Genomic DNA, 23,934 nt, shown 5'->3' with positions numbered 1-23,934 from the left:
TAGTTGACACTACTAATGCTTCTGTGATAAAAAAGGGACATGATTATTTGACTCCCTCCTGGTTCCTTGCTTTCTCACCAGCTCCAGGGAGAATGACTCCTGGTGACTGCTGCTGCTAGCACGAGGGTGACTAACCATTTTCACCCTGCCACAACCTTCATCTGTTTGGGAAGCTGTGAAACACATGCCACATGTCTTGGAAAGTCAGGGAGAATGGGAGCTCTGGGAACAGTTCCCACATGGGAGATAACAGTGACTCCCCAGGAATTCCACTGTTCCTTTGAGAGCTAGGGCCAGCCCAGTGCGTGGCTCAATCCCAGCACAACCTGGCAGTGTCAATCTCTGCTGCCCTCGCTGGCTCGTGTTTCTCTCCCAGCTGAGACGTAAATCACCCAGTAGTCATTTTGTCAGTCCCAGGCTGGTGGCCTTGTGATGTGGCCATGGGAGCTGGGCACGAGCTGCCCATTGCTCAGGATGGATCCCCAAGCTGGCCACTCCTACACTTCTGGGATCAGAGCTGGCCTTTGGGTTTTGCTGCTGGGTTGTGGGGTTTTTTTCCTCCCCTCCTTAGGGCAGCAAGGCTCTGTTCTCTGTTTCCTTTATCTCAAATGTAACTGATTGGATGGTGTGCAAGGCCACACACAGCCTTATCTCATCACATCCTGTTTGACTGCATTATCCAGGGCTGCACTGATGGAAGTTCTCCTCTCTTCTTGCTTTGATTTATACCACTCTGCTGGACACTACATCCTCTCTCTGTTTCAGCCAGAGCTAGCTACTGCAATAATTTAAGAGTTGTTTTGCTTTGCACGGGAAGTCAGGTGCCTTTTGAACAGCAGCTGCTGCAGGCAGTTTCGGTGTAGCAAACAAACTGAGTTTGATTTTGTGTTAGGCAGTGTGACAAGCATTCAGCTGGAGCCCAGTCTCTTGTTGGATATGGTTTGAGGCGAGTAGTGCTTGTTCCTTTGTAAACCAGTCTTAGTGCTGAGACAGAGACAAAAATCTCACCGTGCAGCCTGTGGATGTAATGAGTGTTATACCTTGCCCAATAAAGAGGCAAATCTCAGTTCTTTCCTCCTTGCCTGGCACTGCTGCTTGCTAAGAGCTTTTAGTTTCCTACAGCCAGTAACACTTACCTTAACTGGTTTTATTCATGGGATTATGCAGCATTACTCTGCTGTCCTGGTTGGATAGGGCTATTCACAGGGAATAGCCAGCATTACTCAGGATTGCAGGAGGCCTGGGGCAAAAAGTGAGATGACAGCCAGGCTCAGCCGCTGGCTAAGCTGTTCTGGAGTGTTTCAGAAGAGCTCTCAAGAGGCCCAGTGAACTGCACCCACCCATCTCCACTGTCTCCATTTTGCTTTAATGATGGGAGTGCAGCTCCTAAGGAGCCTGAGGAACTGGTTGCTGTCTGGTGGTGCAAAAGTACTTTCTCCTTCCTAAGAACAGTTCAGTGGTCTTTCATCTTATTTTTTTTTTCTGTAGAGACCCTATAAACATATCCATGATTTTTGTCTTCTTGTCTGGGAGCCTTAACCAATCTTATTCATTGTCGAATACTTGCTTTCCACCTTTTCCCTTTCCAGTATGTTTTTCCTGCAGTCCTTGAGTTGCACTGTATGGGAGCTACTTATCTACTGATTGCATTAATTTTTCTCTTTCAGAGGAACTAAACTATTCTTGTAGTGTCCTATAGAATTTCCCAGTCTTCTTCCTCTGGTAAGTTTGATTGCTACCTTCCATCTTGTACCATGAGAAATAGGTTTCTTAGTATTTCAGACTGTTGCTTCTCTAAACCCAAATCTCCTTGTATCACTGCATTGTGTAAGTTCATTTGCTAGGTGTTCTAGATGGGAGTAAGTGGCTGGTTGCTCCTGTTTCCAGCTGTTCTTAATGTTTTATATATATATATATATATATAATAAACTTTATAGCTTGAGCAGCAGGATATCATCTGTTATGGCTGAACTGATTTTTTTTTTTTGTGCAAAATTTCTGACTGCTGATCAGATATGAAAATTTTGTGGTTCAAATCCTCTACAGTGGGAGCATTTGGCTCATGTTACACCAAGGTGGCAAATACGGGAATTGTTTGGGTTTGTTTGCATTTCAATGACACCGAGGAGGAGTACCTGTAAGGTGAAGCAATCCCTGCCACCACGGCTCGCAGTTCCCGTGGATGAGGCCGAGGGTGAAGGGATGCTCTGGGTAAAACACAGCGACTTTCTCAGGGCAGCTCCGGAGCAGCAGTGGGACCTGTCGGAGCGCACGGACTGCGCACGGCTGCGCTGGCAAGCGGCCCTGCCTGGGAGGGGTGAGTGAATGGCACCGCTCTGCCTGCTGTGCCCTGCTCCATTCCAGCAGGGAAAGGGGGTGGCCGTGGAGCGGGGGGAGTCTCTTGGACAGGGCAGCTCTAAGAAAACGGAACAACTGGAGGCAGCTGGCTGCAATTTTTTCAGATCCTCAGGAAAGTATGATTTTGTGTTGAGCAGCTGCCACAAACACTTAAGAGGGAGCTGTTACCAACAGTAATGACTGAAGGATTAATATTAGAAAGCAGATGTGTCAGACTATAAAGTCTGTTTAAAGATGTGCTCCCTGTCAATAAGACCTTGCTGAAGGGCTCTTGGCAGCTGTCTAGCTCTGCAGGATCTTTGAATCTCAGTGAGATACCATGTGTGAAAGGAAAGAGAGTTAGTGTTGAAATTATCAGCATTGGAGCGCTTCAACCAAAGCTGCTGGAGCCGAAAGATTTTTGTTTTCTCCATGGTTTTGCTTTGTGAGTGACTCATTAAGAAATGACCAAGGCAGAAAGAAAAAAGGGAGTGAGAGTGAGTAAGAAACAGAGGAAAACCTATAGGAAGGAAAATAGAGATATTGTGGTGAGGGGGTGGATGTGCTCTGAAGGGCCTTGTGTCTTTTCACCTGGGGGAGAACCCATGACTGTACCCTACAAAGAAAGATAGTTAATAATTTCTCAGTAAAATTAGAGTGAGATCAGGATAAAGAAAACTGTAAGGTACAATCACAGAAGTACAAAAGGCAAGGAGTGGAGCATAAGTTCAGGCTGAGGGAATCTCAAGAGAACAAACGCCAAGCCCTGTGACCTCTGGCAAAACTTGCTATTATGAACATGGGACAACATCCTCTGACTACTCTGTTCCTAAGAACTGTGCCTGGTGAGGGAATTCAGATGGGAAAGGAATTGTCTCAGCATGTCTGGGAAGGCTCTCTCCACATCAGAAGAAAGCTTTGTGATTACAAACTCTTGCACAGGCAGAACTTAAAAAAATTTAACAAGTACTAGAATATTTAGTAATATTAGGACACTTAATAATACAAAACACCATTAAAGTTACCAAGCTGTATGCATGTAGTTACTATTGAGTGGAATACAGAGGCAAATGGAAAGTAGATGCTAACTGAAACATTTGTATTTTGTTAAAGAGGTTACTAATGAATATTATTGAAACTTTTCTTGTAAATAAGACATTCAACATTCTTGTGCTTCTGAAAAATCCTTTGTTTTTCACCTGATTGCTCATTCAGTGGGAAGTAATTCCACTGCCAGTTTTCCAATTTGCCATCCTAATAAAGTGATTTATCACAAGGTTTAACCCCCAGCTTCTTTTTAGTTTGCTTTGCTCAGTTTAATGAGTGGTCATCTTGGCCACCGAGTTCAGATCAACAGTGCAGGAAACAGAAGGCTTGAAAGTGTTCAGCCAAAGCAGAGACCAACAGATCAGATGGCACTCAACCAGCACTCCCTGAATTACTCTCTATTGCTTCTGGCACAGAGTATTGCCTGGGACTGCCCATGGAGCTTGCTAGTTAAGCAACATTATTTAAGACAACTTTGCAGACCTTTCAAACCTTTGGCATCTTAGTGACCTAGAGGCGTAGAAGTTATAAGGACTTCCATGGCCATTGCAGCCTATGGAATTTCTTCAGAAGTTATCAAATAGAAGTAAAATTTTTGCTAGTGTGCTTTGTAATCTGAGTAATTGCAGAAGTTTTAGCTGGAGGTGGCCAAGGATCCTAGATTTTATAGTCTGTATGATTCCCCATTTTTGTCATCCATCAAGAATAGCTTTAGTACCAAGAAAAGGGAAAGCAGAATCAGTTCTACACCTTTTCTAAGGTGTAGAAAAATTTGGATTGACCACAATAGCACATATCTTGCTGACCTAGCTGTAACTTGAGATTAAACTAACATTACTGGGCAAGGCATGAAGTGTAAGAAGCATAAAAAAATGTCTGGTCACTTCAAGATTTATATCATTTCTTCTGTCACTGCTATTATGTTCCACATTTCCCTTGATTTACACCAACCTGAGAGAAAGTTCACGTATTCTGTTGTTTGCTTTGTGGACTTTTCTTAAGGTACAAATGACATCTGCTCAAGTTGGTGCAACTTTTCTTTAAGGTTTGGAGAACAATCCGGAGAGTTGACTCTCCAGCATCTGCACTGAATAGGACGTGTTTTCTCCTCCAGTTATTTTGGAGCTTGGATTAGAGATCCAGATTTTTCTGTGTCATCAAAAGAAAGAACTTAGTGCAGATGCTGAGCCTTGTAAAATATGAAATGATCAGGCAACAGCTCCCGGGGTGTGAATGTGATAGGGGGAAGAGAGTTATGCTTCAGATATATTTATTTAGTTTCAACTTAAGAGTGTGCCATGATGAAATCATCTGCTAGGTATTCCCCCATGTCAGCATGGACACTATGGAGATGAAAATAACTGGATTCAAAGTAGATGCTTTTTATGGTCATGATGGTCCTTCATTCCCTAGGAGATGACTTTGCCTATGTGCATTTGGGGATTTGGCTTGACAGCAGACCTGTAGCTTCCAGTGACTGTGGTTTTGGGAGTCTTGGAGTTGAGCAGTTGGAGATGTTTTCACTTGGTGTGAAACCTGCTGGCTGGAGTGAGATTTACAGCTCCCAGTGCAGGTGGTGTGATGAATACACTTGCTGTCTCACCTTGGGTTTTGTTCTGAACCCTCTGTTTTTCAGCCTTTCAGCACAAGTTAAAACCAGCCTGGGCCTTGTGTTTGTGGATATTTTAATGTGTGTTAACTATGGAGGGTCTGCAGAGCCTCCAGGGAATAGGGGTGCTTGGGGAAATATGAAAGGAAGATTTGGAACTGGTAACTTCTCTTTCCCTGTTAAGTGTCTCTCTGTGGAAATCTTATTCCTCTACACTGATTCCCAAGCAGGACAAGCTCTTAAATAGCCATGTAATTTTTTATTAGCATCTGTCAGTGAAAGGGAGAATGTTTGGCAAGGGGAGCAAATGTTACCCTTCATTTCAGGGTCTCAAAGTGATACTGCGGCCGTGGTGCCGTTCACAGTGTGCTGGGATGTCTGCCCCAGTGGTAAAAAAGCCAAGTGTGAGTTCCCCTCTCTGCCTCTCTCACCTCCCATTTTATTATTTGTTTCCATGTTCATTAAAGCTCTGAAACTGTATACCATGGATCAAAAGGGTTGAAATAATCTCATGTAGGTGCTGAAATGGATGGATGGGCTGTGGTAGGCCATTCCAGTGATTTGTGTGTTTCAAATACTCTCACAGGAAATAAGTAATATACTGGGTTTTCTAAATGTCTTTGTGAACCATTTGTTAAAATGCTACATAGTACAGTGTGTCTAATTGTTTGTCTAATTTATATTGCCTATATTGAAATTAGTCAAAGGCACACTATTGTCTCATTTCCTTAGCTTTTGGTGGGTTTTAGAGATGTAAAATATGTATCTGCTGCTGTCTAAAGTCATTAATGAGCAGCAAAACCTTCTGAGAGCCAGTGTTGCCAAATCTTTACAATTTCAGGTTTTGAAATGTTGAAGTTCTAAAAGAATTTCAGCTTTTATTTAAAAAAAAAAAAATCTGGTCATTATGGTCTTGGAGAAGATTTTAAAAGCACAAAATCCAAAGAGATAAGAAACTAAATAAAGACTTGAAAAAAGTTTGTCAGAAGTTTCTGGAGCTATGAGCTACGAGCCCCGAATTTTTTAATTTCTGAGGTTGAATGAATGGACTGCTTTCCCCCTATATCATCTATGGCATGGCATAACTGCACTTTTTTTTAATATAACTAATTTTTGACAAATACCACACCCAAATTTCTCCTCTGTTCCCCTTTACATTTTCACTGTGATATTTCTGAGCTGGAGAGTTGCCATGTTAGACTTCTCTCCTTACTCATGTTCAGCGCAGGTTTGATGATTCTGTTGCTCTTGGAAAAAAGTCCTTTATTCTGATTTTCTTGCTACCCAGCTCAGTGTGAGGGAGGGAAGTTTTGAACTGTCTGGATTTTCAAATGCTGGCTTTGTAGCTCAGATAACAAAGCTATTAAAATGATAAACAAACAGCTTTGGGATTAAGGCAGAAGAATTATCTGTTTCTTTAGAAGCCATTTGTCTCCTGCCTGGTTGACTGGAAGTGTCTGTGTGGTCTGAAGTCAATTTCTCAATGAGTGTTTCAGCAGCTCCACTCAAAGGTTTCAGCCTCTCCTGTAGGCATTTATAAGTAGACTATAATTTATTGTAGTTTTCAAGAGCTAGCAGCTGCCTGCTTAGGTCCAATGTGAAACCAATTTCTGCTTCTGCCCAGTGGCAAATCTAATAGCTTGAGACTCCTAAGTGATGAGGGAGCAGAGAAGCAGAGGAAACTTGAAGGTATTTGCACAAATTTGTTCTGAAGATGAGCAGTAACAACAGGCTAAGCACCTTGGTTCTTGACCTGCAACCTGGTGCTGTCATCCCTGTACTCATGGTGCCTTCTGCTCCTGCCAGGATATGGTGCTGAGATTTGGAAGACACTGCATGAAACTTTCTGGCTCCAGGAATGGCTTTTTAAAAGCACAGCTCATCCTTGAGAAGAAATGTCAGTGTTAGAAGTGACACCAGCTACTAACTCTGATCCAGTGAAACAGTATCTAAGAAAATTTCAACCCCAGTGTTCAGTGATGACTGGATAATTCATTACAGCTTTAGTCTTTCACACAGACTGAATCCCTCTGTGCGTGCTTCAGAAAGTTAAATAACAGTTACATGGATAATGACAGTGCAGGGAGAAAGAAATATAGGAGATAAAGACACAAGAAGACTCCTGAGGCAAACTGGGAAGTGACAGAGTTAATGAGCTGAGGAGAGATTGGAGCAGGCTGTTTTGCAGGATTTGTAGAGAATGTTTTCATCTCAACATAAATAAAAACCCAACATATGGTTGAGTTATTGTTTAAGATAAACTTGAAGTAAAAACCTTCCTAAGATTTTTTTCAACTTGTTTTGCTTTAGTATGTCCTTGGAGGGTTTCTAAGTGCCCGGTGGGATGTGCTTGCTGTTGCAGGTTCTGAGTCTGCTCCTCCGCGTGGCACCTTGGAGTTTCTAGCTGGCACCATTACCTCCAACGAGTGGAGTTCTCCCACCTCCCCTGAGGGGAGCAACGACTCGGGGGGCAGCGAGGCCTTGGACAAACCCATCGACAATGACGCCGAGGGCGTGTGGAGCCCGGACATCGAGCAGAGCTTCCAGGAAGCGTTAGCCATCTACCCGCCATGCGGCCGCCGCAAGATCATCTTGTCGGACGAAGGCAAGATGTATGGTAAGGAGAGAGAGAGAGAGAGAGAGAGAGAGAGACCACAACACAGCGCTCCAGACAGCCTGCCCCTGCCCCAAATGATGCTCTGAGTGAATTCCCTTCTCTCAGGTGTTCCCAGGCTGGTGCTGTTGGTTGCCTGGAGTTGTATTTAGGAAAAAGGGTGTGAAGATTTTGACATTTGCGAAGTAGAAAGAGTTATAGGTATCTTTTTCAGGGGACTATCCATAAGGTAGATCTCAGAGTTGAGCATGCTACTGAGCTAATCTTTATAAATAAATACATGGCTTCATGGTGTGACAAAGCCTATCTTTTATGTTATCTCTTGCTGCTGTCTTCAGTGTCTTGTTGGAGGTAGGAACAGGTAGTGGTCTGTATGTCTGGTGCTACAGGATAGAAGGTCAGCTCCTGAACCCCTGAATGGCTCTGCTGCTTTGCAAACACCTACACTTTAACTACCTACACTTTTCAGATCTTAAGGGCAGAAAGTTTTATGTACTCCTTTTCACTGTAGTTTGCCTTCTCACAGCCCTGGCACAAGTATCTCTCACCTGTGGATTCTTCTCATCTAGCTAACTAGATACCCAGCCCTGAATACAGAGAGGCTCTGGGTTGCAGCTGCAGAAGAAGACAACTTTATATGTGGCAGACATGCTTTTGAATTGTGTTTTTTGACCTTTTCCACAGTTAAAATTTCTTTTGATTTTGGTAACAAAAAGCTGGTCTGGCCTGGATTCTCTTGCTGAGTATTGCAAGAAGCCACCTGGTACTTCTGTGACTGAAATGCAAAGCAAAGGTTGAATACCCAGTCTTTGGTTTTGAGTCCCAAGGTGGACAGTTGCTTAAAACACTAGCAAAGATCTTATGGAAGACAGCCCTCTTTCTACCCAGCCGGTGCTTGATTTTTTTTTTCCCCCACACATTAGAATCTGCCTGTCTTCACAGGCCTTATCATGGGATGCTCCGTGCATGCCCCGGAGCATGTCCCGGAGTGGAGCTTCCTACAGGGCACTTCACAAGTAATTCTGCAGGTTTCTGTCCACCCATCAGGCCATTGTTCCCTGAGCAAGGGAATGGATTGCTCTGACTGTGGGAGCGTGGGTGGGGTCTTGTTTACATGGCCTTATCTGCAGTGGATGGTTTTACTGGGTACACACATCATTGTACCTGGGAAGAGCAATAGGGGTTGGGTAAGGCTGATCACCCTGAGGCTAATCTAGGACCAGTATTCTCAGGCAGACATCAGTTCCTGCTCCGTGCTCTGCGGTTGTGCTATGGAAACAACCGGGGAACTGATTCAGTTTAAAACTAACAGGGCCAGAAAGGGGAAAATATGTGAACTTTAATTTGGATACTGCCCAGCGTGTTGTGCTGGTATTCAGAGAAAGGATGCTGATATTTGGGAATGAGCAGTCATGACTGAGGTTTAAAGTAAGACTGCTCCTTTAGGGGCCAATGCTTTCTTAAAATGTTACTCAGACTAAAATATTACCTGAGAATCCACCCCATGGTTATTAAGCATGAACTAGTGACTTGACTCTTGTTGCTCTCTGTCTACACTGCTTTTCATGATGGATGACTTTTAAAATTACTAGTGAAAAATTACAGTTGTGTTTTAAGACTTTATTAATTTCCTGAACATTTTGCATGGCCCCTGAAGCATTTCAGCTTTGGAGTGAATGTATCAGAGCAGAGAGTGAAAGACAAGAAAAGAAATGAGAGCAAAGGTGAAGCACAAAGGGATACAGAAACCAGTGACACTTAGCTGGGCCTGAGTTAGCATGGATTGGTGTTAAGTGGAACACACCTAGTTGACTGGACTGGTGAACTGCAGAAGGTAAATAACCCTCTTGTAGCGTGAAAAGTTTAGGGTAGGCTTAGGGAGAAGAAGTCAAGAGCTTTTCTGCAAGCCCTCCCCCACTACTCCAAATGGGACAGTGTCCCTGCTTGCCTTCAGTGCACCTGTTCCTGGTGTGGATAGTTGGTTCAGTGTGCTCCTGACAGAACCCAGGCACTGATTTATGTCCTCCTTTGCTTACTCGTCTCCAGGATCCAGGCCAAGGAAGTGGGGCCCTGTCTGGGATCTATAGAAAGATATGACCAGGCAGGGAGAATAAATATAGTCCCTGATTTCATCTTCAGTGCTCACAAGCCAGCTTGTGGAACAGGGCAAGCTCACTGTGGAGCTGGCCCTGCTGCTGAAGGGGTGGTTATTTATCCACCCTGTGACTGACTTGCACAGAGCTCTCTGAACCAGGGGGTGAGGTGTTACAGAGAGCTGTATATTCCCCTTTTCCCTGACAAAACTGGGACCATTTTCACTGTTTCTCATTGAGGAGTGTCTCATTGTTATGAGCAAGATGTTCCAGATCTCAGAATTCTACTATGTGCAATTTATATGCTTCTCATCTTTTGTGAAGCAACCTATTGTCAGTGCAAAGTTGGCAGCTTTTAGCTGAAGTGTACTGAGGAAATATGAAGAATTTGTGCTGTTCTGTTTAAATGCATTTAAAATTGTACAGAAAGTAGGGTTTCATCCTCTACAGAGGACTCACTCATGTTTCCACGCCTCTTCAAAATTGGCTTGTTTACAGCTCTTTAGACAACACTCTGCTGATTTCAGAGGGAACACAATTCTGTCTTCACTCCAAAGTCAGTCAAGCTCTTCTCTGTCCACTGATAATTTGTGTCCCGATTCCTTTGCTGCCTTTCCTTTTGTTACCTTTTTCCATACTAGACATGTTCCATTTCTGCATGGAGTCAGCGTCCTGAGTGAGTAAGCTCATGGCACAGCCTGCTCTGGGTGCAAGCCCTCACTGGCCTTTCCAGCAGGCTTTACTGACCACCTGCTTAAGGCACAAGCAGCTGTCTTGTGTGATATGGAATGCTGTCCTTTCTCCTAATCGTTGTGTTGGCATTAGAAGCATTGAGTCTGGGGCACTTTCTGCTCTGGTGACTTTTGGTACTACTAAGGACTTGCAGAATAATTTTGAGTCCTGCCTACTAGAGCACTGTGGGGATACAGTATTACAAATCTGTCATTTATGTTTTCCAACTATGTTTTTCCATGGGATGAATCATACCTGTAGCATTGGCACTAAACAAACTCTCACAGAATTAGGTGTTGGGTGTCTGCTGGTATCTTCAGTACTGATGTAGAGAAAGGAGAGGGAAAGGGCTTAGTACCTTTGTGAGATTTACATGGAGATGCTGAATAGACCAGGTCTCCCAGCATTACTGAGAGCAGAGAAATAAGAAATAGTAACTTGCAAAATGATCCCTTTTTTGACATTACAAGAGAAACAATAAGATCTTGGAAAAAACTAATGATTACCTTAGCTGTCCAGTGTTCCCTTCCACTGCAGATACACCTGGCTTGGAGCACCTTTTTTGCAAGGGGGGTAGAATTGGTGGCAGTTTGTTAGATGGCTGTTCTGAAGGAGTCAGTAGTTTAGCAGCTGCTTTTCAAACAGCTCAGCCATTTCTGTGCTGAGCAGGGAGGGGCAGACAGCTGGGGGCAGTCATCCATCTCCCAGGCCGGTGCCATCTGTTTGTGAACTGCTGATAGGAAATACTTAAAGATGTCCAAAGCTTAGAGGCTGAGTGATAGAAGCAGGACAGTCAACCACGTTACTAGTTAAAACTTGGAGCAGGCAGTGGACCACAAAGTGTTGCTTTTACAACATGACTTAAGATGGGCTGAAAGGTCAGGCTGATGCTAAAAGCTATCAGGTCACAGGTGGTCCCTCCCACCCCTGTTCTGAAATGATTAGGTAAATTTACAGTCTTTATCTCAAAGGGATAAGTTATCATTTCATGTTTTCTCCAACCTAAAAGAGTCACTAAAAGTAGAATTGAAAAGCAAATGCATAAATCCAAAGAAGAATAAAGCATGCACTGCCTATCCCAGTTCATAAACACTTCTCGAGAGGAGGGAGGAGCATGGCTGTTATTTAAAGTATGGAAACCTACAAAGCGAGAGTCTTCAAATGCTTTCCTCTGCATTGTAGTTTAGCATCTTACCTGATAATGTTTCAGTCAAAGCTATTGAAACATGCTGAGAATGTGCTCAGTTGACTCTCCAGGTAATTGCAAAATTTGAATTTCAGCTGTGATATCCCTCAGAGAAATACTTCTGAAGCTTCTATCCCTTGCATTATTATGACCTAGTGAACTCCAGAACAGGCCTTTATCCCATTATTTTGGAAGAAAAAAGAAATCTCATATTTTAAACACTAGAAGACAGACAAAACTTGGATTAGTGGACAATTGGTCAGGATGCAGACTTTGCCCTCCCCTCTGGTGGTAGGTGTAATGTTGGAGTTGCTTAATAATGAGGTTTTGTTTCACTCAGTCATCTTTCAACTCTGCTTTTGTGTGGCTCTGGTTCTTTGTTGTCTAGACCTAGACGAAGCCAGACTTCTGGAGACATTAGCAGTGGCTTAAACTTCTGCTGTAGTTTGTAATGCTTTTCCTTCCATCTCCTTTGTAAGCCAAGTTTATGGTTCTTTGTGTTACGCTGTATGTCAGTTTAACTGGTGTTTTCTCCATGCAAGCATAAAAAGAAAAAATTTTGCATCAATTCCAAGCATTTCTTGAATATTGAGAAATTTGCCACTTTTGAAATACCAACCCACCAGGAATCTTCTTGCAGTTAATAGTACTGGCTGTGGCATCTTTTCTTAACATGTTTAGTACTGAACATAAATATAGTAGCAATCTTATTGTGTACTGCATGTTATCAAAATTATTGTGACTCTTTTTGTGAGGGTTTCATTCTGTTGGTTCAATAAAGGGCACATATTTTTCCTGTCCCTTTTGATTTTTTTTAGCAGCTTTATAATCCCATATTTATCTGTCAGGCTTAAAACCAAGTGAGCTGTGTAGTACTATGTTTTTTACATAGTAAAAATGTAAATGTAAATGTACATATACGGTACTTTGTATATATCTGCAGCAACAGAGTTTTCATCACGTTTAAGTGACTTCATTGGCAACATTGCATGTACCTTATGCCTCTTCCTCTGACTTTTTAATTTTTAAATTTCAAATTTTTAGTAATTCTCTAAGATATAGTTGATTTGTAGTGGAAAGGCACTTGGTTTGATTTTTTTTGGGTTTTTTTTTTTTGTTTGTTTTTTTGCATTGTAGATAACACATCCAGTTTAACTGATTTCTAATTTAGTAGGTCACCTTTATGTTTTGTTGGTGTATCCACTCACCTGCCATTTAACTGAGACACTGTTTATATTTCATTTTTCAGCCTTTTCCCTTGTTGCATGTTATTTTTTTGCTCCTGCTCTTCTTCTGGATAACTTTGCACATTTTCACTGATTTTCTGAAAAGTTTAGTTTTAAAAAGCCTTAGTGTTCTTTTATATTTTAAAACCCGCTTCCTTCTTTCACAATTGGGTTCAATACTTATCAGTTGCTAATTTGCTCTTACAAATACCAAATGTTCATTAATGCTTAAAAAATTCAGATTGAATGCAAAATCTGGGAACAAAAGCCATTTTCATGGAAAATGAAAGTTAATAGTGCCCAGTGACTTGGGTTTCTTCTCTCTTTAAAACCAATGTATGTAAAGCTATCTTCTGGACAGGTTTCTGCAAACACGTTACCAGAAAGATCTCAAAACCATGGAGTGAGTTCTGAGAAGAGCAAGCATACCAGACTTAACATTGAGCTCTGGGGGTTGAAGGGACTGATTTAGGAGGAAAGATTAAAGTAGCTAAATATACATAGCTTGGCTAAGTGATGACTGAAAGGTGGAGGGTGGGGGGGACACATAATAACAGTCTAAAAATATTTGAAGGGTGTTAACATTTAGGAGGGAGAGGGATTTTATGTGGAACATGTGAGCATGACTAGGATTAATGGAGGAGAAAGAGAGAATATAGGATGGATATCTGCAAAGGCTTCAGGACAACAAGGTGCTTGGTGCTGAGGGATCTCTCCCCTCTGAAGAACTATAACAGAAGTACTGTTTTGGGGGGGCTATTAAAATTGTATCAGACAAAACCATAAGGATTGTATTTGTAAAACTAGTCCCAAAGAATGTTGTATGTGCGTGTGTATCTGTATTTTACCTGACTGAGAGGATTCCAGATGGGAAGTGCTGTGGTTTTACACAGGAGACAAGAAAACAGTGGGCATTAGGTGGCTTTACACTGTAAATGTCTGCATTTTTTTGTAAATTTTTAGTATTGTGATTCATACTACCTGTGGTTTTGTGAAAGGAGCGTGTTTATTTAACTGAGCCCTTCCTCAGGTCTGAAACAAAAAGAGCAGACTTCTAGGTAAATTCCAGGAGTGCTTTCTCAGAGTTTGTCTTCTATCAATTAGCCAAACATTGAGTAGAGAACGATGAGACATTTCTCAAGAAAGGGTGTGCATAGACACAGAGGGAGCTGATAATGTCAATATGCAGATTGTGTGGACACCTGGCCTAGGCAAAAAACAACTCCTGTTACTTCTTCAGTGCAAGTAAGAAAAACCTATCAGGTGAACTTTCTTTTAAAGTCTCTTTCAAAGGCATTCCTTATTCCTTAAGCAAAACCACTGTGAGACAGCATTACCTTTCCATTTTCTAGTACCAAAAGTGAAGGGAAGGTGCTTGTTCAGAAAAAGCCAGTTTTACAGCCAAAAGAACAAGCAGTATTCTCATTCATGTAGGATCCAGATAATGAGCACAGGAGAACTAGGGCTGTCTATTGGTCTAAGCAGTTGCTCATTAGCTAATCCATAACAAACTCTGTATTGTCTGTGTGTGGTGAAGAGCTGGGCAGCAAAACTGGGAAGGCTGTGTGCACTTTGTGCCCAGACAGATGGTCTTGTAAATCTGTTGGTCACTGGCAGAGCTGACTGAAACCTCTGGGGCCTGGGTACACCTGCTGCTGAAGGGTGCATAGCCAGCAGCTGTTGCTCATTGCTGTCACCTTGAACTTGTGACCCGTCTTCTGGGTATTCCTTTAAGTTCTCAGTCTCACTCCATGCACAGAAACAGCCGGAGTCTTGCTTGTCTCCAGCTTCTTGAACAGGAAATGACACTTTTAATGTAAAATGCCTTTAGAATCACTCCTCTTTCCTCTTGGGTTTGATTTGTACAATAGCTGCAAATGCCTTTCCAGGAGCTTTGGTTGGAATCTGTGGGCAGGAGTGCAAGGAGTGTAACCAATGCTTGCTGAGGTAACCCAATAGCAGTGCCCAAGCTGTTGACTGCAAAGTGCTGCAGACTCAGGCCAGTTTCTAAGCATGGCAGTGTTGCAGGGAAACACACAGCATGTGTGGCACTCAGTTCAGTGCTGCTTTCAACCCTGACTGGGGATTAGGAGCATTCCTGCATATAAACACGGCTTTGGTTGTAGAATCACAAAAAATGGTGGTAGGAAAGACCTTCAAAAATAATTTCATCAGCTCCTGGGCTCAGAGGCAAAACCAGCTGTACTTGAGATGTCATTTTTAGTCTGATCCTTTATGGCTAAAGTTGTGGGAAAGTGATTTGGCAAATCTAGATATAGAAGGTACCTGAAGCACCTAGATATGTGCAAATTCTCTTCTGGATCCATGGGCATTTTTAGGTATCTCTACAGCTTAAGTAGTTTTGTCATCCTCATGTTCCTGCCTAAATCATTGTTGCCCAGGTATCTATCAGACTTACACTGTAAACTCAGTCAGGGAATATGTACTTAAAGAATCTGGAACATAATTGTGCTAGTATTAGAAGAAAGAGGGCAGGTTGGGAAGGAATAGGGAATATCACAAGCTACTGTAAGGAATTTTCATGATCTTGGCAGAATTCACCTATTGCCCAGATCAGTCCCTGGGTGGCTATGCAATTATTTAATCTGTGTTTCTGCTAGGTTTTTCTGTTCACATTCTCTTTTCACCTGTTACAGAGTAAGGTGTTACAGAGTATGACATCTTCAACAACTATCCTTGATAATGTTGGGATGGTGTGGAACTGTTGTGTTGAGACCAAGAGTATATTTCCTTCAGAAATGGTGAGATGACCTCACAGGTCACAGCAGAGGAAAAGAGGGAGTTGCCACTCTTGTTTCCTTGCTCCCTAGCTCTGCTTCCAGTTTTGTGCCCCTGTTCTTTAGGCAAGCTTCAGTTTCTAGCAGACTCCTTGTGGATACATGTTAGATTGCTGAAGAGATAGCAAACCAGGCTGGCAAAATGAGCTGGACAGATTTCTGCCAGTTTAGAGTTGAACTGACCCATGAAACAGTCTGGTGAGAGGGAGGGAAGGGAAAAGGCAACCACATTTTTCAGGAGTGTGCATTTGTTTGTGCTGATTCTATAGCTTAATGGCTTTAAATGATCACAACTAATGGCTGCACTGTAAATGATGATGCCATGAACTGAAGTCCAGTGGTGGCAGCCATTCCACTTAAAAAAAAAAAAAAATCAGTATTCATTTATTCATATAATGCAAGAACAGTCTCTGGGTTCTTTTGCTCTCATTGGGGCTACTGTGAAATTCTCAGTCATTTGGCTGGGACTGGGTTGTGGTGTAAGTCTTGGGTGCTAAGTGAATCATTCATGGCTCTTCACACGACTGAGCCAGACCAGAGCAGCTGCCCTGAGAACTGCATGGCTATGCTGGTCATGCAGCAAGTAGCTGCACAGATCTTACAGACCCCTTTTAGCTCTAATTTCTGTTGTAGCTGAAGCTTTGAGTGCTTGGTCAGCCTGTCATCTGGGCACATGCACAAGATTAGCACTTGGGGCAGAAGTCTGCCAGGAACTCTGTACTCTTGCTGCTGGCAAGGGCAGCTGACCACAAAATCAGTAGAAAGGCTTAAGTTTTTGCTATCCCTTCAGACAACATCACTGAGAATTGCTTTCAGATGCCCCACAGTTATTAGAAGGTACTGAAATGAGCAGACGTTTATTGATCTAAGGAAGAATTTAGCAGTTGTTTAGGTCTGTAATGTAGAACTCAGACTGATGGTAACTGGAAAATGCAGTTACAGTTAAACATTGGTTTCTGTGCTACCCTCAAAAGTCAAGTTTCCCTGAACCCGGGCCTTGGTGAGTAAGGTGTCTTAATGCCCTAATAAGGTCGTTCTCAGGTGTCCCAAGAAAATGAATCTCTTGGTTTGACATGTCTTTCCATGTAGGATTGTTATTGTCCATTTCAGGTGTTACCTGATACACTCCCTGGCATATGAAGGACTCGTGTTATTATATGCAGCTGCTTTGGTGTAATTGTGGGATTTCCCAGCCAAACTGAATCTAAAAATTTTCTGTAGGATTCTTATCAATCTTAACCCTGGGAAGTACCAGAACAAGTCCCAGCTCTGCTCCTTTTGCAGCCCTTAACATGTATATGGAAGAGTACTTACTGGATGGATTAACTTACATTTCTGTGGCCTGAGGCGATAATGTGGGAAAACACAGCTGATGAGGACATCAATTTATGCACTACTGAAAAGCACTATTAAAGACTGAGGTGTGGTGAAGAGCTGCATAGCCTGGAGCTTCCCATTAGGCTGATGGGAAGGGACTTCTGCCTTCCTACCTTAGAAAATGCTTACCTTTACAAGGAATAACTCCACATACCCTTGGGGCAGTAATTAGAAGGCAGTTTAACGCTGTTTAGCCTTTAGACAAATGATGCAAGCACAGGAAGTGCCATGCCCATTTTCTTTCCAGCCTGTTTATGTATGAGGGTTAGGTGGAGTACAGTTCCAGGCTACAGTTTCTCTGGTGGCAAAACTGGTTTAAGAAGTTCTGCACCGATTCTTCCTCTGTTCTCTTTACTGTGCCACTGCCGTGGTTAATGTGACCACAAAATGAACTAGTTCACCAATCCAATCAAAAATAGGCCGATGGGGGAAAAAAGAAATCAAAACTAACAAAATCCACATGAGGATGGGTAGTTTTATTTTTTAAATTATTGGTATTTAGAGTGGTGCATGTCCCCCTTCCCTTTTCCCATCAATTCCGTTGGTACAGCTGCACACAGGAGTTGATGGAATGCTCTGGGAGGAGGAATGGCCAGCTAAGAAGAGGGAGATGTCTTCACTTTGTTCTAGTTACACCCATGGTGGCTGACTTTTCATTTATCTCCAGTACTTGTTTGGAACCAGTAAGAGGCTTTCCCTAAGCTGCAGGGTCTGTAATTATTAACCCCCAGCCATATACCCTGTGTGAAGCTTCTTAAACTGACCATCAAGAACCAGCAGTTTTAAAATGGTGCTAGCACTCTTTGTGTTTCTGGCTGTGAATTTAGGCAGTGCAGTGGCAAAGGGGAGGAGTAAACACCTTTCCAGCAAAAGACCTTTTACACAAGAGAGGGTTTCAGTGTTTAGACCAGTTAGTAAATGAGACAATTGAATTTTATGACCTTAGACAGATGAATCACCTGACTTCCATGTGAGGGGCTTGACTGGGACATTCTGCCCAGCAAATAAAGCTTTGAATTTGTCATTTCAGAAGAGGAAGGAGCTCAGAACTTTCACAGTCAAAGATAAAAGCTGGTATTTTGGGGAAGAGCTAACTAGTGTTAGTCACTTCAATGTTGTGTTTTCAGGGTTTGGCTGTTTTGATGTTTTTCAGAAATACTGACCTATCCTTCTTTGATTCTTTATCACAAAATCCCCTTACTGTAGGCAGTGCATGAGCTCAGAGAATCTTTCTGTGGAAGGTTCATCCTGAGAAAATTCAAGCAGGGAATACATGATCAGAGGAAATTTTCTTCTTCCAGCTGAGTATAAAACTCATTGGTGTGTAAGTCTGCTATGAGAACTCTAACCTGACCATTGAGCACTGAAATTCTGCTCTGGTGGGGTCAAAGATGTCTTCATAGGATGGATCAGTGCCATAAAATGCAATATGGTTTTCCATGGTCATGAGAAATGATCACTGTGTGATGGTCATAGTGATGTATTAAATTCCATTATTGCCTCCTGAGTAGAGGAACCAATCAAAATCTTCTCACCAAGGCTCTGGTGAAAAAACATGGTTTGTGATGAAAAGGAAGTCTTAATAAAGGTAGCATTAAAACTAGATTATATTAGTAAAAGTTGGATGTCTGTGCATCTTGATAACCATCAAGAAGACAAAAATGTGGTTTCTGACAAGTGTAGCCTAGTTCTGGAACAGCTGATGTCCAGGAAGACATTTAGTATAGTTGGGAGGAGGAAGCAGTGGAATGAGAGATGGGAAGTAAAGTTGTACAGGGAGCTATGGATGGGGCAGACCCCAGTGGCAGTTAGTTCTGTATGGTCATGCAACCACACTGCTTTTGTCTAAAAAGTGTCTTTCTGATAAGACTTGGTTGGCAGTTAGTTTTACTTTGTATGCACAGAGAAATGCTGACAGATGAGGCGTCCCTACCTTCCCTCTTTAGTCTAGATTTATTTGTCTGATGCACACAGTTCATTATGTTTATGCTGATTGTAACCAACAGTTAGTTAAATAAGTTCAAGGACATAGTCATGTCCCAGGACATATCAGTAAGTGACACAAAGAGATTGAAATGAGAGTTGAGATGGCTTTCTTGACCTCACTTTTATAAACCTTTCACTGGATAAAGCTGGATATTTGCTTGTCTTATAGAACTACTTATAGGTAGTTGTAATTGTTTGCTTTGGGTACAGAAAGATACTGAATCTGCCAAGAAACATGACACTTCCATGCCATTTCCCACTGAAAAGATTTTGATCACTGTATTCTTTGATCTCACTTTCTTTGGCAACAGGTGTGTGAGGAAGTATAAGTCTTAAAAAGATACTGCTTATGAGAGGCAGAAAAATTAATATACCTTTACTAACAGAAAGTCAGCATGAAGCTTTGAGGTAGGACTGGAAAATGCTTTCTATGGTGATGGGAATTCCCTTCGATTATCCCTCTTCCTTACAGGAATACACTTCTCTGCAGTTATATTCAAAGGTGCACAGGTGTAGAATGGAGAATCCAAAAGCCTCCTTATTCACTTCTCTTAGCAATTCCTTCCTGCATAACTATCGAATGCAAAATTTTGCAATTTAGTGCAAGACGGAATGGGAGCCAAATTGCTGCCCTTGGAAATTTATCTGTTAAGAATGAGAGGTAAAGAACATATGGCAGTATCTCTTGACTGCTTTTTTTCATGGCCTGCTTCCCAGGGGAAGGCTCCATGGAGGATAGAGGTGCTGTGCCACAGTTGGAATGTTGGCTGGAGCTCCGTGAAACCCAATGCGCGGTTTCGACAGAGGAGTCACAACTGTTGGCAGGTTCTGGTGACCATGGCAGATCTCAGCAGGAGTTATTCTAAGAACACAACATATGATCAGATTACTGAGGGACACTTTACATGGCTCTAAAAAATGAACCATCTGACGGTTTATGACAGCTCTGTTTCAGCCAAGTGAGGAGTGCTGGTCTTTGCTGACCCTGCAGCCAGGGTTGTCAAACAAAGAAGGTGCCTTCCAGAGCCTGTGAGCTTTCAAACTTCCAGCCACAAAACACCTGCTTACATCTAACTACTGATAAGAAACACAAAAGACATTTAGGACTCGCTTCTCTTGTAGTTTTGATTAATGGTAATTTGATACTGCCTTGCTGCAGTTTACTGGTCTTGGCAATTTACATAGTTCTATATTTAGTAATCCCTTTGATGAATGTCTTGGTAGAGTGATCTGTTTGTTTGTTGGTGTTATTTTTTCTGTTTTCCCTTTTTTTTTTTTCTTTCCTTTTTTTTTTCTTCTTTTTTGTGCTTACCAGTGTCTTTATTAGCTTAATATAACCTGTCACTTTTCTGTTTTAACCTGACTGTGAGAACACACTTCTGGAATACAAAAACTGTATGAGAGATATTAGCAAGTGGGAAATGAATTCTAAAACTGGAAATTTTGATGATCCACAATTAGATGCTCAATGTGTAGAGTTTCTTTCTACAGAATTTCGGTACTGGCATCTAATATCTGCAATTTGTACCACAATTTCCTCTCCCACTAGTCTTTTTTGGTGAAGTACATGGCCTGAGAGAACTTTGCAATTTTTTCTGCTGCTGTTGTCAAAGACAAACAGTTAAATGCACACTTTTGGAAATACTTCCCAGTTTCCCAGGCTTGACTACAATTTATTGTCTCTCCTCCCTGCTTCCTACTCTGTTTCCCTTCTTTTGTTCTCTCTAACACTCAGTCCCTCTTAATTCCTTTGATGAGGTGCTGGTTGATGCAGGAGCTTGGCATCACTTGTGTAAAGGTTTCTTTCTGCCAGTTCCTGCTTTTTTTTCTTTTGTTTGATTTTGTTTTGTTTCCCCTCTGGTGCTACTTGTTTTTAGCTGCTTCTCATTTCTGCATGGGTTTTCAATGGGCTGTAGTCCTTTCAGAGTTTTCTCTGGTCTGGCATGGGTGCTGCAGTTGCCTCAAAGTGTTTTTCTGTCATGGAGCAACTTTTTCCAAGATGATTTTCCAGCCACATCCCCAGGAATGTGCCCTAGCATATGTTATCTTTCCTCAATTTTCATCTTTTTACGTATCTTGTATTTGTAAAATTATTTGTATATCTCCTGTGCATTCTCATGTCTCCTTTTGTGGTTCCTCTTGTATCTCCTAATGTGTCTCCTGTCCCTATTGCTCTTGCCCTTTCCAAAATACATTCGAGCAAGAGTAGCTTGTGCTCCTCGTGTTGAGGATATGATGGATTGATTGTTATTTTCATCCAGTTTGGTAGTGGCTGGAATTGACTGTGACTGGCACAGAGCTGTTCATGGCATCCTCTCATACTGATTACCCCTGCAGCCCCTTACTGCTGCAGCAGAATAATGTTCTGTCAGACTGTTCAGCCTCTGTAATTTCTTTACTTAATTTGACACACTTTACATATGAATTTGCTCCATAAAATTTATTGTATCTGGTTGAGAATCCATTGAAATTAGTTTTGCAAGGATGACCCATAACTGAGCCAGTGTCTGGAGAGTTCCCATGTGTTCAAATGTTCAGTATAGCCTGATATGTGCCCTTTAGAAATTTGCCTGAAATTCTCCACATCATTTCTTCTCAAGGCTAGTCTTTCCTATTTTCCATTAACTCATTCACCTTGCCTCTCTAAGGGTCCTCTTGTTGAAACAAAAATTTCCCTTCTTCTTTATAAATAATACGGTTTGAGTGCCTTGTTTTGTTCAGCACATTTCCAATGTCTGATGTGTGTCAAACAGTCCTGAAATTTCTTACGTCGGAGTCTGTCTGAGAAGAATCACTTCAGTTGTTTCTTCCCTTTCAGCTTGGACCCATGTCTAAACAGATGGAAGCTTTGAGAAGTCATAAATGTTATTGTTGGCACTAGAGGAAGGTGGTGTGGATACGTGTTGCTATAATTGGTCTCGGCTTTGTGCAAATGGTTTATGCGGGTTGGAAGAGCGGCCAGGTGGAAGGTGGCAGATCAGCATCTGCTCCCACCAAACTCTCCTGGGCATGGCACTGTGCTCAAGCAGAAACTCTGGGAACCATAAGAGGTCAGTGTTACATGGCAGGGCATGGTGTTTCTGGCACAGACACCGTTCCTAATTTGTGTTTACAGGAGCTGGAGCTGATTTCTCAGCTACAGACCTGTTTCTTCTCCTAGGGGAATAAGGGGAGCTGTTGCAGTGACACCATTAGGGAAAGATTAAGGTCTGTGTATGTAAAACACTTTCCCTTTCCTGTGTATGCATTGGTTGTGTTTCATGAACCTGGCCTCACTGCAGTCATAGACATTTGCATTGTTCTGTTTCAGAAACAGATGGAATTAAGGGTTTCGCCAGTGTCTCCCTAAAGGGTCGTTTGGTCAATTTCAGAAAATTCAGCAATTTCAGTCTTTCCTTGCATACACTTTATTTCAGGGTTGAGTGAAATAAGAGTTTAAAATTAAACCAATTTACTGCTTTTTCATGGAAAATTTAACTACTGGAATAGTTAATAGTGATAGTTTAATACTGATTTCACTGCTTGTCTTTTGATGTCTGTGATGTCCTAATACACAAGTTTTTTGCCCATAAGCTTTCCACAGACAATACTGGGGTTTTATAATTTTCTTATAAATAAACTTCACAAGAACTGTGGCTTTGTTTCCCAGTCCATTCCTGCTTCATTCTGCAAACACTTGCAGCCATATCAAGATGTCTCACAGCCTTGCAGCTCCTACTCCCAACTTTTATTGCAGGACCATCTTGATACTACTGTGGTCACCCACAAATGTATTATTTTGCAGACCCTGCTCTTTGTCTGTCGTGTTTTCTGCTTTGAACCAGCCTAGAGTTCAGATGTGTAACTGCTGCCTTTCTGTTTCTGCTCCTAATTCCTCCATGTCCAGAAAGACGATAAAATCTTTGTAACTGCTTAGATGTGTTACATTGGGAGCCAGTGTAATAGAGCTGGATAGTCTGCCTGAAGGAGCCTGAAAGCACTTGTAATTCACTGTATCATATCACACTGATAAATTCTGTGTAGCTGTTTCCATGTGCTTCCCCACTGTTGTTTATTTTCTCGGACTTAGTTACACAGAATGACGGGCTCCTCTTCAGATTGTGTAGTCTGGTCCTACTGCACTGTCCAGTAGGTTGTTACTATCCTCCAAGGATGGAGACTACAGCTTCTCTGGGTAGCCTGTGCCAATGTTTAACCACCCTTAGAGTAAAAAATATTGAGTTTTTCTTTTTCTTTTTTTTTAAATTGTTTTTAGACACAATTTCATGTGTTAATTTGTCTCAGTTGTTTCTTGTTCTGTCACTGGGCACTGTTGAGAGGAGGTAGATCCCTTTTTCCTTTCATGGCCTCCCATGAGGTATTTATTATTATTGATTAAAAAGTGCCCCTATGTCCTCTCCAGGCTGAACAGGCCCAGTTCTTTCAGCCTCTCTTTATAATAATAATTATGATTATTATAATCATAATAATTAATACTAATTATTATTACTCTTAATAATTTTTGCTGACTTCTTGCTGGATTTGCTCCAGTGTGTTCATGCCTTTTTCATGCTGATGAGGCCAGACATGGACTCAGTACTCTACATGTTGCCTCAGCTCTGCTGAGTGGAGATGAAGGATCACTTCTCTCGACCTGTTGGCAACTGGGATTTGCCATAAGTGTGCATTGCTGCCTCACTGTCAGCTCATTGTCAACTGGGACCCCATCCATCCATTCAGCCAGTTTTCATCAAGCCCCTTACCCAATTATTTAGTCCAAACTATGTCAGTTTTTTTATGAGGATGTTATAGGAGACTGCTCCTAAAACTCAGCCTTCTACCATGTGCACTAATAACTTCTTTTCAGAGAAAGGAGTGTGACAGAATCATCTGCTGTTGATCTCTGTAGATACACTCTGGAATTATCTTTTTTTCGCTGGGATCATTGCT

At 42.0% G+C, this 23,934-nt stretch overlaps 1 protein-coding gene across 8 annotated transcripts in view; it reads left to right on the top strand.

The window, feature by feature from the left end:
* Positions 1-23,934, top strand: part of TEAD4 (TEA domain transcription factor 4) — a 52,423-nt gene that overhangs the window by 6,880 nt on the left and 21,609 nt on the right. For 2 of the 8 annotated variants that reach the window (XM_085573607.1, XM_085573612.1), the window contains 3 exons: positions 1,668-1,722; positions 7,356-7,610; positions 21,824-22,055. The exons of 2 other annotated variants lie outside the window; for them this stretch is intronic. In XM_085573607.1, the coding sequence (XP_085429733.1) occupies positions 21,938-22,055 (118 nt within the window). In that variant the 5' untranslated portion in view covers positions 1,668-1,722; positions 7,356-7,610; positions 21,824-21,937. Of the gene's footprint in view, positions 1-1,667; positions 1,723-2,234; positions 2,318-7,355; positions 7,611-21,823; positions 22,056-23,934 lie in introns of all 8 variants that reach the window. 4 more of the 8 variants (XM_085573632.1, XM_085573604.1, XM_085573624.1 and 1 more) reach the window with 4 other exon arrangements.

Source organism: Lonchura striata, chromosome 1, assembly GCF_050655825.1.
Source record: "Lonchura striata isolate lonStrDom1 chromosome 1, ASM5065582v1, whole genome shotgun sequence".
Taxonomy (NCBI): domain Eukaryota; kingdom Metazoa; phylum Chordata; class Aves; order Passeriformes; family Estrildidae; genus Lonchura; species Lonchura striata.
Note: the sequence above shows the minus strand (reverse complement) of the source record. Positions and strands in the feature narration are given on the sequence as shown.